Genomic DNA, 14,694 nt, shown 5'->3' on the forward strand with positions numbered 1-14,694 from the left:
GGGGGTTCTAGAACTAAGGATTGAGAGTGATTTTCCATTACTGTGTGCCCTCTACTTGTTTTCTACCTTCACTAAATCTCATGACTACCCAAAGTCAGACATCAAGAAAGTGCCAGCACAGAATGCCCTGTTTACTCCTCAGCAGAGAAAGTCTGCCTGAGAATGAAACATTATTAGGGGGCTGCTTTTCTGGCCCTCTCTGTCTACCCCACAGAGGAGTTGATTGAAAGGGGGGGTTCAAATACACGTGCAGGGATTTCAGTTAATTCTAGGAAACTACTTCCAGTTCTGAGGGAGATGTCGAAGCCTTGCTGGTGCAAAGCAACAGGCAAGATAAAGAACGTTGCCTGAGCAACAGTAGCTAAAAACAAAATGACCTTGTAGGTACCTAAGTGTCTTCCTCCTTGGGTCCCCAAAGGTCTCAGGGTCCATCCAGTGTGTCTCAGACCTCCAGCCACAAGAGAGAACTGACAAACTGTTTTCTGTCCCACCCTGACCCCCCACCTTTCTGCCTACCTCTACAACCCTCCCTGTTCCCTGACCCTGGAACCCCCTCCTCTCTCCACACACCCCTAAAGCTGCACCTGCCCCCTGGGCTTTGAGGGACAGCGATGTGAGATCAACCCAGATGACTGTGAGGATAATGACTGTGAAAACAGCGCCACCTGTGTGGACGGGATCAACAACTACGCATGCGTTTGCCCACCTAACTACACAGGTACGGACCTTGAGGGGCGGGCCCATGTTGGGGTATTTTGTGGGGTCAAGGATAGCACTGCGGATTTTCTTATGACATCCTGGAAGGAGGAGGGACCCCACCTCGTCTCCAAGAGAAGCCTCCCCAATACCTTCTGTGTTGCTTGTCCCTCTCCTCCATCTTCACCCTGTCTGGACTAAACCTCTAATTCCTCCCCACTTTGGACCGTATTCACAAGGCTCTCTTGGCTGTCTGCGTGGCGCTTACCGCCATCCCCTTCGTGAGGAGCCCCCACATGTTTGAAGCTGGGCAGAGAGCCGCTTTCACTGTTGGTGTCTGGATCTGGTAATCTGCCTTTCAGACACTCCTCTAGGAACTGGGGGTGCAAAACTGAACGAGACTCAGCTCCTCCTAAGAGGCTTAAAGGTCAGGCCAAGAAACACGGAGCTTCAAGGGGAGAAGTCCAGGCTGGTGGGAGCCCATAATGGAGAACTTCTCCCAGCTGGTGAATATACAGAAGGCTCCCTTGGGAAGCGGTCGTCAAGAATGTCTTCCCTCCCACCTGCCACCAAAGCCCAATGCCTCTGTTTCCTACATCCACATCCCCTCCTGAGTGTAGCTAAATATACCATTAGTTTGGCAGCCTGCTATGTGATGAAGTCAACCTGAAGCGGCATGTCCCAGACTGCACTTCGATGAACTCTTCGAAGGGTCAACCCATAGAATTTAATTCCGTGGATTTAGAAGTGAGTAATAAGCATAGAAGCCTGAGAAACACTGCATACAGTAATAACCATCTTCTTAGAGCTGAGAACCAAACCGACATGGTAGAGTTGTGAACATCCCTGCTTTAAGGAATGCTGTTTGTGTCTGTCCCCAATATATTTGATCTCTTCTTACTCCACCCCACTGTTACAGACCTAGACATAAGTAACATCATTTGGAAATCCAACCCTAAAGGCAAGGAGAAATGTGATGCTTCTAGTAGGGGTTCCCTGCCATGGTCCACAGAGCCCAGCTCTTCTGTCAAGTGGAACAGGAGGTGGGAAGTACACGTGGTGTCTGGGAGCAGCTGTCATGCCCACAGAAGAGGAAGGGTAGAAACTCCTTTTGCCCCTCAGAGACTTTGCTGTCAAACAGAGAAACCCTGTCTCAAAAAAAAACAAAAACAAACCAAAAAAAAAAATATGCTCAATGCCAAAATATAATAACAAACCACAATGCCAGCAGCTAAGGTGAGGGTAAAGAGGCTGGCAGAGACAGACTCTAACAAATGTCCAGCGTGCAGATGGGCATTTACGTGGGCAGCTGAGATCTGCCCTCTGCCCCATGGGCACTTGCTTAGTATCTGCAGGTCACCAGGCTATACTGCAGATGTGTTATAGTTTGCACCTGAGAGAAGAAGCGATACAGTTTCTGTCTCAAAACACATAAACATCCTACAAAGATGCTTGTCTATTCCCGAGTTTCTGCCAGGGACTAGGAAGAGGAGGAGGCCCCCCAAGAACACAATGCCTCTCCCTGGGCAAATGGAGAGAGGTGCAGTTCAGGGCGGGGCAGGGGTCAGCCACACCCCACCACAGCAGAGACCAGCCTCTGAGGCTGTGCCCAGCTGTCCTCATACTTCCTGTCCTGCTCAGCCTCCTATTCGATCCTGACCCCAACCCCCGACCCTTCTGGAAAAAAAGCATCCATAGTTAAATGTTTTCCTCCCATAGATCACCTACTTGGCTTTTTCAAAATAAAATCCAGGCTGAATAGTTAAAAACACTGTCTGCCCTTTCAGAGGACCTGGGTCTGAGTCCCAGCATCCATATGGGAACTCACACTGTAACTCCAGTCCTGGGGGATCTGATGCCATATCTATCTATCTATCTAGACCTGTCTATATCTACATATCTATATCTATATATCTATATCTATACCTATCTATATCTCTGCGGATACTAGGCATGCATGTGGTCACAGACGTACATTCCAGCAAAATACTTATACACATAAATATAAAAACAAATTTTTCAGGAAAAGTTCAAGAAAATCATTGCTTTAAACTCATTCACTGCTCCATAATACAGTCCTATCTCCTCCCCTTGTTTCTACATTCCTTAACATACATTTATTAGATTTACCCACAAGCTCCACAGGACTAAGGGCCTCTCCTCCCATTGATACCCGACAAGGCCATCCTCTGCTATATATGTGGCTGGAGCCATGGGTCCCTCCATGTATACTCCTTAGTTGGTGGTTTAGTCCCTAGGAGCTCTGGGGGGTGGGGGTCTGGTTAGTTGATATTGTTCTTCCTATGGGGTTGCAAACCCCTTCAGCTCCTTCAGTCCTTTCTCCTTCGTTGGGGACCGTGTGCTCAGCCCAATAGTTGGCTGCAAGTATCCACCTCTGTATTTGTCAGGCTCTGGAAGAGCCTCTCAGGAGACAGCTATATCAGGCTCCTGTCAGTATGCACTTCTTGGCATCCACAATAGTGTCTGGGTTTGGTGACTGTATATGGGATGGATCCCCAGGGGGGCAGTCTCTGGATGGCCTTTCCTTCAGTCTCTGCTCTATACTTTGTCTCTGTATTTGCTCCTGTGAGTATTTTGTTCCCCGCAAAGAGCTTTCTTGCCTGTAGCAGACATAGCATACCTGGCCCATTTCCCCGGGGAAGCTTCCTCTGGCCTCCTCAGCAGGGTTGCAGATCGCCCTCTGCATCCATGGTTTACCTTCATGGTAACATTTACAACTCTGAATGGTAACTGCTTGCCTGGCTGCAGATAACCCTCATTAAGCAATGGGAAGATAAGACTGACCATTGCAGTGTTGCCAACACCTGGTACAGTACCTCCTGTGTAGATAATACTCAGTACACAAGTGGTGAATTGGGGAGGGGGACAAGCACGGCTCAAAGTCAGGCTCTGGCCTGTGGCTTCCACTGCTCCAGGAAGAGTAAGAGAAACAGCCAGAGGGTGCTACCTATCCAAGAGAGACCCCAAGGACCTTCTCATTGTCTCTCTAGGGAAACTGAGTCAGGAGTCCAGTAGAAAGGATAGACTAAGAAAAGAATGTAGGGTGCCTGGTGTCCATGACTTACGACCTAAGGTGGGTCAAGTCTAACCCTGTAGCCTTGGCGATGCCCAATATCCTCGCTGATGCCTTATTTCTCCTCCCTATGACCTCCAGGGGAGCTGTGCGATGAGGTGATTGACTACTGTGTGCCTGAGATGAACCTCTGTCAGCACGAGGCCAAGTGCATCTCCCTGGACAAAGGATTCAGGTAAGGCCGGGCTTCATGCTCTAACAGAGAGCCCTGAGGATTCTCCCTCCAACAGCCTGGGTTTGAGGCTCTGAGACTGGTAGTGTCTGTCTCTCCCTGCACAGCCAGTCACCCATCTTTCTCTCTCCTGTACTCACGTATGTCTCTATCTCTGACCCAGGCCTGCTCATATTTCCCCAAGTTGCTTTTATCTTTTACAGTTTCTTCCTCTCCAGATTCTTCTGATGATAGAAAAAGATAAAGAGGTGGATATGTCACCTCATCCTTTCCCCGTCCCTTTGCCCTCTCATTCTCTTCTCCCGCCTTCTCCTCTGTCTTAGCATATCTCACCTTTCCAGAGCTGAAACAAGGCATCCACAGAAGGAACCATCAGAGGTAGCTACATTGTCCTAAGGGTGTCTAGTCACCTCCCCAATGTGTAACCTTCCTGGTAGCCCACCATCACTGTCCCTGCTTCCCCATAAGCCACAGGAAGTTTGCTCAACTGTGCAGCTGCCAGAGGGAGGAGGTGGGACCAGGAGTCCTGACTTGGTTCAGTAACCACTGCCATGGGTGAAGCTGTCTCCTCCATTTCCAGAAGCATCAGGGGACCACATGAGCAATTTCCAGTTAGGAGGAGGCAGTCTAGGAAGAGCACCCAGGCCCTGAACCCGAATGTATCTTGCCATATGCCATCGCTTTTCCTTTCTCTGTGTGTGTGCACATGTGTGAGTGAACGTACTCAGCAGCTTGGCGTGTGTGCAGGCCACAGGCTAATGTGGGTTACGGGCAGAGGGTTTCTCACTAAGTCAAGTCTGTGATGTTATAGCTGGCTTTTTGTGGGTTCTGGGAATCTAAACTGGGGTCCTCAGACTTACACAGCAAGGATTTTATTCATTGAGCCACCTCCCCAGATAATTCTTGTCCTTTTCTGTAGGGGCATCGTGAGCTCATAGCTCATCTCTAAGGGAATGATTGTAAGAGGTGTGAGGCCTGTGGCTTTGCCAAGATAAAGGAAACCACAGTGTCTCTGTGTGCCACCCCATTCATGACTACCTGTCTGCTCGTGCCTCTCTGAGATATGCTAGGCAGAAGTTTCAGGAGGTGGGGTCACCTGAGTGCAACCCCCCAGACTCCTACCACCCCAGGATATAACCTCAATTGAGAGCTTCTATTTACAAATACAAGGCTGTTTACTGTGGACAAAACTGTGTGATGTGCAAACTGGAAAGAAGAAACATGCAAAATGCATGTTCAGACCCAAAGCAAAGATGCCCGGACTGTCCGGACAGGGCTTGGAGTGTGTTAGGAGGGAACAGTGAGAGGTGACTAGTCCTCAGCTGTACAGAACAGTGAGAGGTGACTAGTCCTCAGCTATACAGAACAGTGAGAGGTGACTAGCCCTTGGCTATACAGAATGGAGCTGATAAATATTCAAGATCAATTAAACAAACAGCAAACCTAATCACTCACTGGCTTTGAAACTCATCAGGGGTAGGTGTGGACACAGAGAGTTAGAGCTACCAGATATTCCCATCCTCTGATGATTGTTCTGAAAACCTCACCCTGGGACTATATTCAAGGGCCCTTGCATCTGGGACAAGATAGGAAAGAAAAAGACCAGCCAATTTTCTTGAGTCATCTTATCTATATGTCTTGTCTCCCAGGAGACAGTGCCTCAGAAAGTCTGGAAGCCAACTCAGTAATGGTAGTGTTTATAATAAAATATATTCAAAACAATAATCTGTTTCCCCAATGAAGCATTTTATTATTGTGTCTCCCTCCCATCATCAAACACCTGATATCCCACAGCCTAGGGGGACACTGATAAGAGGCGGTGGTGCAGTCAGGGTGACATTTGCTGATTCTTGGAGACATTTTAATGAGGTCTCCGTGTTAGGCAGATCTGCTCAGGGCCCTAAAAATAATAACAGAGAGCTCTCATTGACTTGTGTACACTGAAAACTCTATGTAGTACCTGGTCTCATGAACACTTCAAGCTTCCACTGGAGAAATCGGGGCCCTCCCAGTTTATACCCAGTGACACACACCCAGCTGTCAGGGGACTGAGAGAGAAAGGTTTTTTGCAAGTCGAGCTCAGCTGGATTGCTCAGCTAAATCCAGATACTCCGGGTGTCCCTGGCCCATGGTCACTAGATCCAACACAGACTTTATACATCATCAGCATGGAAGACACAGCAAAATGATTGAAAAGAGAAAGCATTAAAGTGGTTCTCTCCCTGCTGCCTCTGCAATCCGGGAAGGTTGTGTAGACCCTGCTATAGGCAGTAAAGTCCTGAGACCAACAGCTCATGGAAATATACGAAGAATGTAGTGCCAGGTCCTGCCCAGGCTCCTTGAGTCAGAGACTCATTTTTTTGCTTGTTGTTTGTTTGTTTGTAACCTATTTCACTGTGTAGCCCTGGCAGTCCTGGAGTTCACTCTCTAGACCAGGCTGTCCTGAAACTCAGAGTTCTACCTGCTAGGGTTAAAGGTTTATGCCACCATCACCTGGTTACATTTTTTTTTTCTTTTTTAAATAGCAAAATCGTTAGGTGTGTCCTTTGCTCATTAATTTCTTCTCATAGCCTGAGAAGAAGGCTATGCTGATAGAGTTCTGTAGATACTTCTGCCTTCCGGTATCCACCACTGAGTTTGGAAGAGAGGGTAGCTTTCCTCCCCATCAGTTGCCTTAAACCTCATGCTTTAAAAGGTTTATTTTCATCCTGTTAAATGTTGGGCGGGGGATGTTTGCACATTGGAGAAGGTCGGTTAATTTCAGGCCTTCTCTGGGACTCTTTTGGAGGCAGGTAATGCAAACTCAGGTGCCTGCCAAGGCTGGGGTGTTTGGTTTCGTTTTTTAAATATATTTTTTAGCTCATTTACAAAACAACAGGCTTCCTTTCCACATCTTCATGTATACATATCCATCATTGTGCCCTGATCACATTCACCCTTCCCACCCTCCTCTACCCTTCTGCCAAGCCCAGTCTTACCAGCAGCTGAAGTATTGAAATGAAACATATTCCCATGTCTCCGCTTTCTAGTTTGTTCCTTTAGGAAAACTGGCTGACGTTATAGTGGCACACATTTCTTAAATTTTTTAAAGATTTATTTTTATCTTATGCATGTATGCATAAATGCATACATACACACACACACACACACACACACACACACACACAATCTCCCCTAGCTGTCCTACCCAGCTTTGGTGTAATGCTGGGATTCTACCCCACTCTATCTACAGTGAGGGAGGGAACGAGAAGTGTCTCTTTAGTTTTTTTGTTGTTGTTGTTGCTGTTGTTGTTGTTTAGTTGTTTGGTTGGTTGGTTGTTTCATTTTTTGTTTTGTTTTTGTTTTTTCAGAGTCAGGTCCTGAGGGTAAGCTAAGAATTTAGAGCTGGCCCTGAACTCCCCTCACCCCTGGACTTGGATAGATGGCATTTTGACTTTTACTCTGCTCAGAAGAATTGAGCTGCTGGGCCAGAGAGGTACACAGGCTCTGCAGGAGGGAGAGAGGCCAGTGAACACTGTGTCAATGTATGTGTGCAAGGGTGCCTTAGCTCTGGGCGCTCTCAGGTCTGTTTCTATGCAGGGATTTCTGTTTTGTGTTACCTCAAATAGATAAGCCACAGACTCATGTTCTGTCTTACAGCCTTAGTTTTGGTGACAGCCCTCTAGGGAGGGCTGGACCAGTGGGACTGGGGCCTGAGCAAGAACGACTGCTTCCATCCTGTCCTCTGGGAAATAGGAGCTTTTCACCCTTCCTATCTTAGCTTGAATGTCTGAACAAGCAATAAAACAAAGGCAAGGGCAGCACCAACGCCATCTTTTCCTTCATCCTCATTGCCATCATCTGGATATTGCACTGTCTGACTTTACACAATGTTCACTGCACTCCAGAGTAGCAGAGGTTGTCGAGGACCTGAGACTTTGAGAGAATGTGCAAGAAGGAGAAGCCATGAGTGGCCAATACGCCTAGAAGAGCATCTGTCACTTCTGTCACTCAGTGAGGCTCTGGGGAGGTGGCTTGAGTGCTGGCTGAGTGCTGCTTTGGGTAGGGCCCTTTCCCCTGCAGGCCTCTAAGAACCTGAGGAGATGGTCCTTGAAGGTGCTCAGCTGAGTGTCTGACACTAAGGTCACCCCAAATGTCAACTCTAGGCAGAAGGAACCAGATCTGACCCAAACACTGTGTGATTCATCCCATGCTCCCAGCCTGGTTCTGAAAACAGAACTTGTCCCATCCCCTACATGCAGCAGCCAGACCTTTCTTGACTCTGGGAGCACAGGCCATGGACCACAAGTGGAGCCCAGTAGCCAAGGGTAGCCTGGTGAACCCTTAAGGAACTAGAAAGGGAGGTTTGTCGAGGGAAGGCGCAAGAGCATCTGCAAGCAAGCTGGCAGGCCCTGAGCTAGCTTCTCTCTGCCTGTGTTCCAGATGCGAATGTGTCCCTGGCTACAGTGGAAAGCTGTGTGAGACAGACAACGATGACTGTGTAGCTCACAAGTGTCGCCATGGAGCTCAGTGTGTGGACGCAGTCAATGGCTACACATGCATCTGCCCCCAGGGCTTCAGGTACGGCAGAGGAGCACCTCAGAAGGAAGGCAATGTGGTTCAGATGGAAGGAAGAGGCAGGGCTGCAGGCTTCCCTGCAGCTAACCAGGGCCACTTGATGCAGAAGTTGAACTTGAGTCTAAGCTCGCAGTGTCACATGTGCACGATTCTACCTAATGGAAGATGCCATCATCTTGGAGTCTAGCTTGTGGGTGCTTGGAGACCAAACCATCTTAATAGCAGGAAAAGATGTGAGAACTGAGAGTGTGGCTCAATGCTTAGCATGCATATGAGCCCAGGTTCCATCCCTAACATCAAATAATAAAAGACAATAAAAAGATGGAGGTGACTCAGTAGAGCGTCTGGGATTAGTCTCTGGAATTGGCACTAGAAGAAAGGTCAAATAAGAGGTACTGGTCCCTTGGCTAGATGTCTGTGGGGTACATAGAAGGAGCCACCTGGGTTCCAGTTCCCCCTCAACCTGGACTAGAAGGATTAAGCATGGGGTTGCAGCAAACTGGGGGAGTAGGGACCGTACTTAAAGGGCACTCAGAAATCAGTACAGGCTAGATACCATGAATATGAAATATGCAGATTAATTTGACATAGACTCCAAAACAGTGAGCCAAGAAAGAGCTGTGAGTTCTCCCTAGCCCTCATCTGAACCTGAGGAGACAGTTCAACAGTATTAAGAATAGTCGCAGGCTAGAGAGATGGCTCAGCAGTTTAGAGCACTAGTTGCTCTTACAGAGGACTTGGGTTCAATCCCCAGAACCCACATGGCAGTTCACAACTGTCTTTAGCTCCAGTTCCAGGAGCTCTGACACCATCACCCCAAACATACTTGCAGGTAAAACACAAATGCATGTTAGATTAAGATAAAATAAAATAAAAAGCCAAGTGGTGGTGACACCCACCTTATCAGCACTTGGGAGGCAGAGGCAGATGGATCTCTAGGAGTTCAAAGCTAACCTGGTCTATAAAGTGAGTTACAGGACAGCCAGGGTTGTCACACAGAGAAACCCCTGTCTCAGAAAAAAAAAAAAAAAAGTCACATTGGCTTCGTGGTTAGTAGGTTAATAGCACTCACTGTCCTTACAGAGGAGCCAAGGTACATTCCCAGCACCCACATTAGGTAGCTCACAACCACCCATATCTCTAGCCCTGGAAGGATCCAACCCCTCTGGCCTCTGTGGGCACAGGCACTCACATGCACATATGTGCACACACACACACACACACACACACATACACATAATTCAAAATTATTTTCTAAATAAATCATTTTTCAATAGAATATTCCCGTGGTAGCTCAGCTACAGTATTATGACTCCATCTCCAGAGCTTTTCATGCCCTGCAGAATTCTAACCCCAACACCATCAACAACTCCCCATCTCCTCTCCGCAACACTGACAATCCCATTCTGCCTTTTGGCTCTGTGAACCAACTTCTCCAGGTACCTCCTGTGAATAGTCAGGCGATGCTGGCCTTTATGGCTGGCCCCCTCACTGAGCATAGCGCTCACAAGGTCTATCCATATGGTTGCAGGTATCAGAGCTCCTTCCTTCATAAGACAGAATTTCCCTGCTGGTCAGCTACGCCATGTTCTGTTTATTCATTCAACTGTACTCTCCATAGACTCAACCTCAGGCCAATCTGATGGCTCTGAAATCTTCACTCTAATCTGATTCTTTTTCTTTTTTCTTTTTTAGTTTTTACATTTACTTATTTATTTATTGTATTATATACACACATTCACACACATATACACACACACACACCACAACACTCTTATAGAGATCAGAGGACAATTTGTGCGAGTCAGTCAGTTGTCTTCTGTCATGGGTGCCAGGTATCAGACTCAGGTCATCAGGCTTAGCAGCAAGCACCTTTACCCACTGAGCTGGGCTGCCTGCACTGACTGAGAGAGAGAGAGAGAGAGAGAGAGAGAAAGAGAGAGAGAGAGAGAGGAGAGAGAGAGAGAGAGAGACTGAAACTTAAAGAAAGGGACTTGCTCCAGTTAGAGGCAAGGATGGAACTTCCCGGTACAGCTCTCCTCCTTAGCGGTAACTATGGGTGTCTCCTCTCTCCCATGCCCTCTCTCCAGTGGGCTCTTCTGTGAGCACCCCCCACCCATGGTTCTGCTACAGACCAGCCCCTGTGACCAGTATGAGTGCCAGAACGGGGCGCAGTGCATCGTGGTACAGCAGGAGCCCACTTGCCGCTGTCCCCCAGGCTTCGCTGGGGCCAGGTGTGAGAAGCTCATCACTGTGAATTTCGTGGGCAAGGACTCCTATGTGGAACTGGCCTCTGCCAAGGTCCGGCCCCAGGCCAACATCTCCCTGCAGGTGTGTATGCTCTTCCCCTCCCAACTTGGATGGAGTGAGGCTCCCTCAGAGTACAGCTGGGGTTTCCCATTAGTAAGCCTGACTCTTTTTCCAGAATGTGAGCTTTGCAGGAGCTGGGCCAGAGCAGTCCATAAGAAACTCCCTGGTGAGTCTCACAGCAGGCAGCAGCTCCTCATTAACCCACTCACTCCTTAAAAACCACTCCTGCAACTATCATATGCTGGACAATGGATACCCGATGCTATGTAATGCCAAACAGCCAGAATGACAGGGAAAGAGACATGGGTGCTGAAGAACACAAAGAGATATGCTCCTGGCCTATAGGAAGGAATCAGAGAAGGCTGTCCAGGCACAGCAAGAGCTAAGCCAGATCTGAAGCTTATGTAGGACTTTGCCTAAATTCTGGGGTGACCAAGCAAAGAGCATAGGCCAGAGAGGAGCTAGCTAAGAGATCTGCGAGATCTGCATTTGCAAAGGCATGGAGGCACAGGCAAGTAGGACACATTCAGGGAGTGGGAAAGAGTTTAGTGTGAACCAAGTTGTTTTCTCAACAGCTTAAGCCCAGGGATGCAACTGGTCAGGGCTGGTTAGTTAGTAGCCCAGGCACTGCTGAGTGCTCCTAGACACACACGAGGGCTCTGTGATCCTAACCTGGTGATTTAATCTGGAGCCTCCGTAATGACCCGGCATCTGCAATTATCATTCCGTAATTATCTTGAGCGCCTCTACACAGCGGGCCATGCTCCAGACCATGGGGCTGAAGACCCACAAGCAAGATCCTCTCCCTGCAGAGTCTGGCCAGTGGGCGGGGCTGCACCGTAGGGGTGGGTGCTAGCACAGATAGGAAGCCACCATCCTTCCCGCTCTCTTCCTTCACCCCTCCCCACCAGAACAGCCCCATGCTCCAGACACCCAAATGGGATGTAGCTGTGCACATCCTGTGGAGACTCACCCGGGAGCCAGCTCCAAAACACCCAAATCCACAATGGGATATACCTGTGCACATCCAGTCCTGTAGAGACTCACCCGGGAGCCAGCTGGCCAGCAGGGCAGCTTCTACTGAAGCCTGGCTTCCAGCTTCAGCAGCACCTGAAATCCCCTGTAGAGCTTTTAAATTTATGTCTGTCCACAAAGGCTAGTGCTAACTTGCTCTGCGGTGAAGCCCAGACAATGGTATTGTTCAGATTCCCCCAGTTGGCTCTGAACACAACACGTTGTGCTTGTTTCGTAGGACCACTGAGGTAAGCTCTGGTCTTTAGCCTTTGTGTACAACTATTAGGTTTGATACTGAGAGACAGGGGCTTCAAAGAGGAAGGTTACTTGGTTGAATCACATCAGATCCTAGTGGAAGAAGCAGATTAGGGCTGGGACCTCGGATATGCATAGATACAACCAGCCCAGTTTCCACATATGCACACTCAACCAGCTACAGATTATAAACATTTTAAAGAAAACTGCCACTATACTGAACATGTATGGACACACTGAGTCCCCACCAATATATCCAGCCCACAGCCCTCTGGCCCTATGTAGCCAACGACAGCTCTGAATATGATCCAGACAAAATCAGAAACTTATTTAAAACGTGAGGTGTTTTTATTTGTGAATTCTTTTATAAGCTGATCGCACAGGTTCCCCAGCATGAGTTTGTAGGTGACAAGGTTACGTCACAGTCTCAAACAGTTAAACATGACAGTAACCGCTACACAAGTATTACAACTATTACCATAGCATGTTTCCTGTCGAGGGTATTGTCATTCATCCAGAGGCAATAGAAAGCATGTGGGAGGAGCACAGGGATTCAATGAAGATACTCTTCTGTGTAAGGAACTTGAGCATCCTTGAGGGGTCAGTGACCCTGACGTCACAGCACATAGTACATGTTCAGTGCAGATTTGTCGAAGCAATTTGCTCAGCTAGCATTTGCTGGAGTATAAACTTGAATCCTGCCTCCTGGACTAGAAAGGCCAGATGGGCAAAGAGGCATGGATTTGAATTCTAATCTGGTCTAGGCTCTGAGACAGTCACCTGAAGAGGCTGCTAAGAGTGGGTCAGGTGAGGTTGGAGCTTGGGTAAGCCCTAACCCACACACCCTGATTGCTCTCCCCAGGTGGCCACTGACAAGGACAATGGCATCCTTCTTTACAAGGGAGACAACGACCCATTGGCACTGGAGCTGTACCAGGGCCACGTGAGGCTGGTGTATGACACCCTGAGCTCCCCTCCAACCACAGTGTACAGGTAAAGACCTCCCCTCTCGGCCACAGAATCTGTTCCTACCGAGCAGATCCCAGGTGACTCTGAGGCCTCCTGTCCCACGCAGACACGGCTCTCACAAGGTGGCAGGTGGGAAGGAGAAAGGTGCGGCTGGAGGCAGAAGCAGGAAAGGAAGGCAGGCCCGTGTGGGAGATGACACCTCATTACCATAAGATAAATGGCCAGCTGGCTACTGTGCATGGAGCCAGGTGCTCCAATGGAGATGAGGCTGCTTAATGAGGTGCCCTTTTCAAAATGTCATCCTGATCTTTTATTAGTTTAAGAAAGAAAGCGGGGCGATTAGCATGCAATTCAAGGAGAGAAACTCAAGAGCACTCAGGGAGCAGGACGATGCTTAATTGACTTTCAAACTGTCTTGAAAGTCAGTGCTTCCTAAACCTAAGTCTCTTTAAGTCACCCTATAGGTTGGGCAGCTTGCTACAGCTGTAACAAAATACCAGAGGTGACCAACTGATAAAGAGGGAAGGTTTCTTTTGGCTCGCAGTTCTAGGGATTTCAGTCCATGGTCATTTGGCTCCATCGCTTTGACTTTCTCATCATGGTGGGAAGCACGTGTGAGAGCAAGCTCAGGGTCTTGTCACTCCCTTCATTCAGCCTATGCCCCTCAGTGAGCAGAGGACTTCCCACATAGACCCTACTCCTTGAAGGTTCTGCCACCTCCCAGGAGTACCTCGGGCTCTGGACCAAGCCTTCCACACACCAGCTTTTAGCTTAGACAGCAGACTGGAGCATTGATTTGACATGACTGCTGTGCAGCAGTTACAGTGTGCCCCTGTAAACCGACACGAGGCCTACTCCACTCTCTCCAGCCTGACCTGAGTGCCACCTCACATGGACAGGCTCGCTCACTCTAAATGTTTCCTGCTGTTTAGGAAAGGACACAGTCGGCACCCCTCGTCTGAGATAACTCTCCAGAGTAAGAAACCCTGTGTTGCTCACAAATTTTCAGTACTTACACTGTCCTCATCTACGGTAAAGTAGAACTGCCCTGCAGAGTTGCGAGGCCCAGGCCTCGGATTCTCCTCTAGCAAATCCAGTTCAAAAAGCCTTGGTTGAAGCCAGTGGGATGAGCTGGTGACAGTAGCGAAGGCCTTTTTAGTTCCAGTGCTCCACAGGCTGAGAAGTGTGTGTAGATCTCTGTGAGTTCGGGGCCAGCCTGGTCTACGTAGTGAGTTCCAGAACAGCAAGGGCTACCCTGCTTCATAAGCACTAAAAAAAAAAAACAAACAAACAGGAGTTTGAGATGGAGGGCATAGCTCAGTAGAAGGGTGTTTATCTAATATGCATGCAGCCCCTGAATGCAGTCTTTCTTCATATCACACGAAAACACACACACACATGCACACACACACACACAATGGTAGGGTGGGAGGTGGAAGCAAGGGAAGAAGGAATCAATGATTCTGAGAGCTGAGTGTAGTCCCTGAGGTGGTAAAAATACAGAAATACACACTTTTTCAGTCCTTACCCCAGAAGTAATGAATCTGAAGCTACCAGGGAGAGGACAGCGAATCTATGTTTAAGGAATCCTTCAGGTGACTCTTGTGCATAGAAGAAAGAGGAGGAG

At 48.4% G+C, this 14,694-nt stretch overlaps 1 protein-coding gene across 1 annotated transcript in view; it reads left to right on the forward strand.

Moving 5' to 3' along the window:
- The window catches only part of Slit3 (slit guidance ligand 3), a 600,224-nt gene that overhangs the window by 567,587 nt on the left and 17,943 nt on the right, over positions 1–14,694 (forward strand). The window contains exons 28-32 of the mRNA XM_031352736.1: positions 579–718; positions 3,872–3,965; positions 8,385–8,522; positions 10,610–10,850; positions 12,961–13,091. Of these exons, the coding sequence (XP_031208596.1) occupies positions 579–718; positions 3,872–3,965; positions 8,385–8,522; positions 10,610–10,850; positions 12,961–13,091 (744 nt within the window). The remainder of the gene's footprint in view (positions 1–578; positions 719–3,871; positions 3,966–8,384; positions 8,523–10,609; positions 10,851–12,960; positions 13,092–14,694) is intronic.

This window comes from Mastomys coucha, unplaced genomic scaffold (assembly GCF_008632895.1).
Source record: "Mastomys coucha isolate ucsf_1 unplaced genomic scaffold, UCSF_Mcou_1 pScaffold5, whole genome shotgun sequence".
Classification (NCBI taxonomy): Eukaryota; Metazoa; Chordata; class Mammalia; order Rodentia; family Muridae; genus Mastomys; species Mastomys coucha.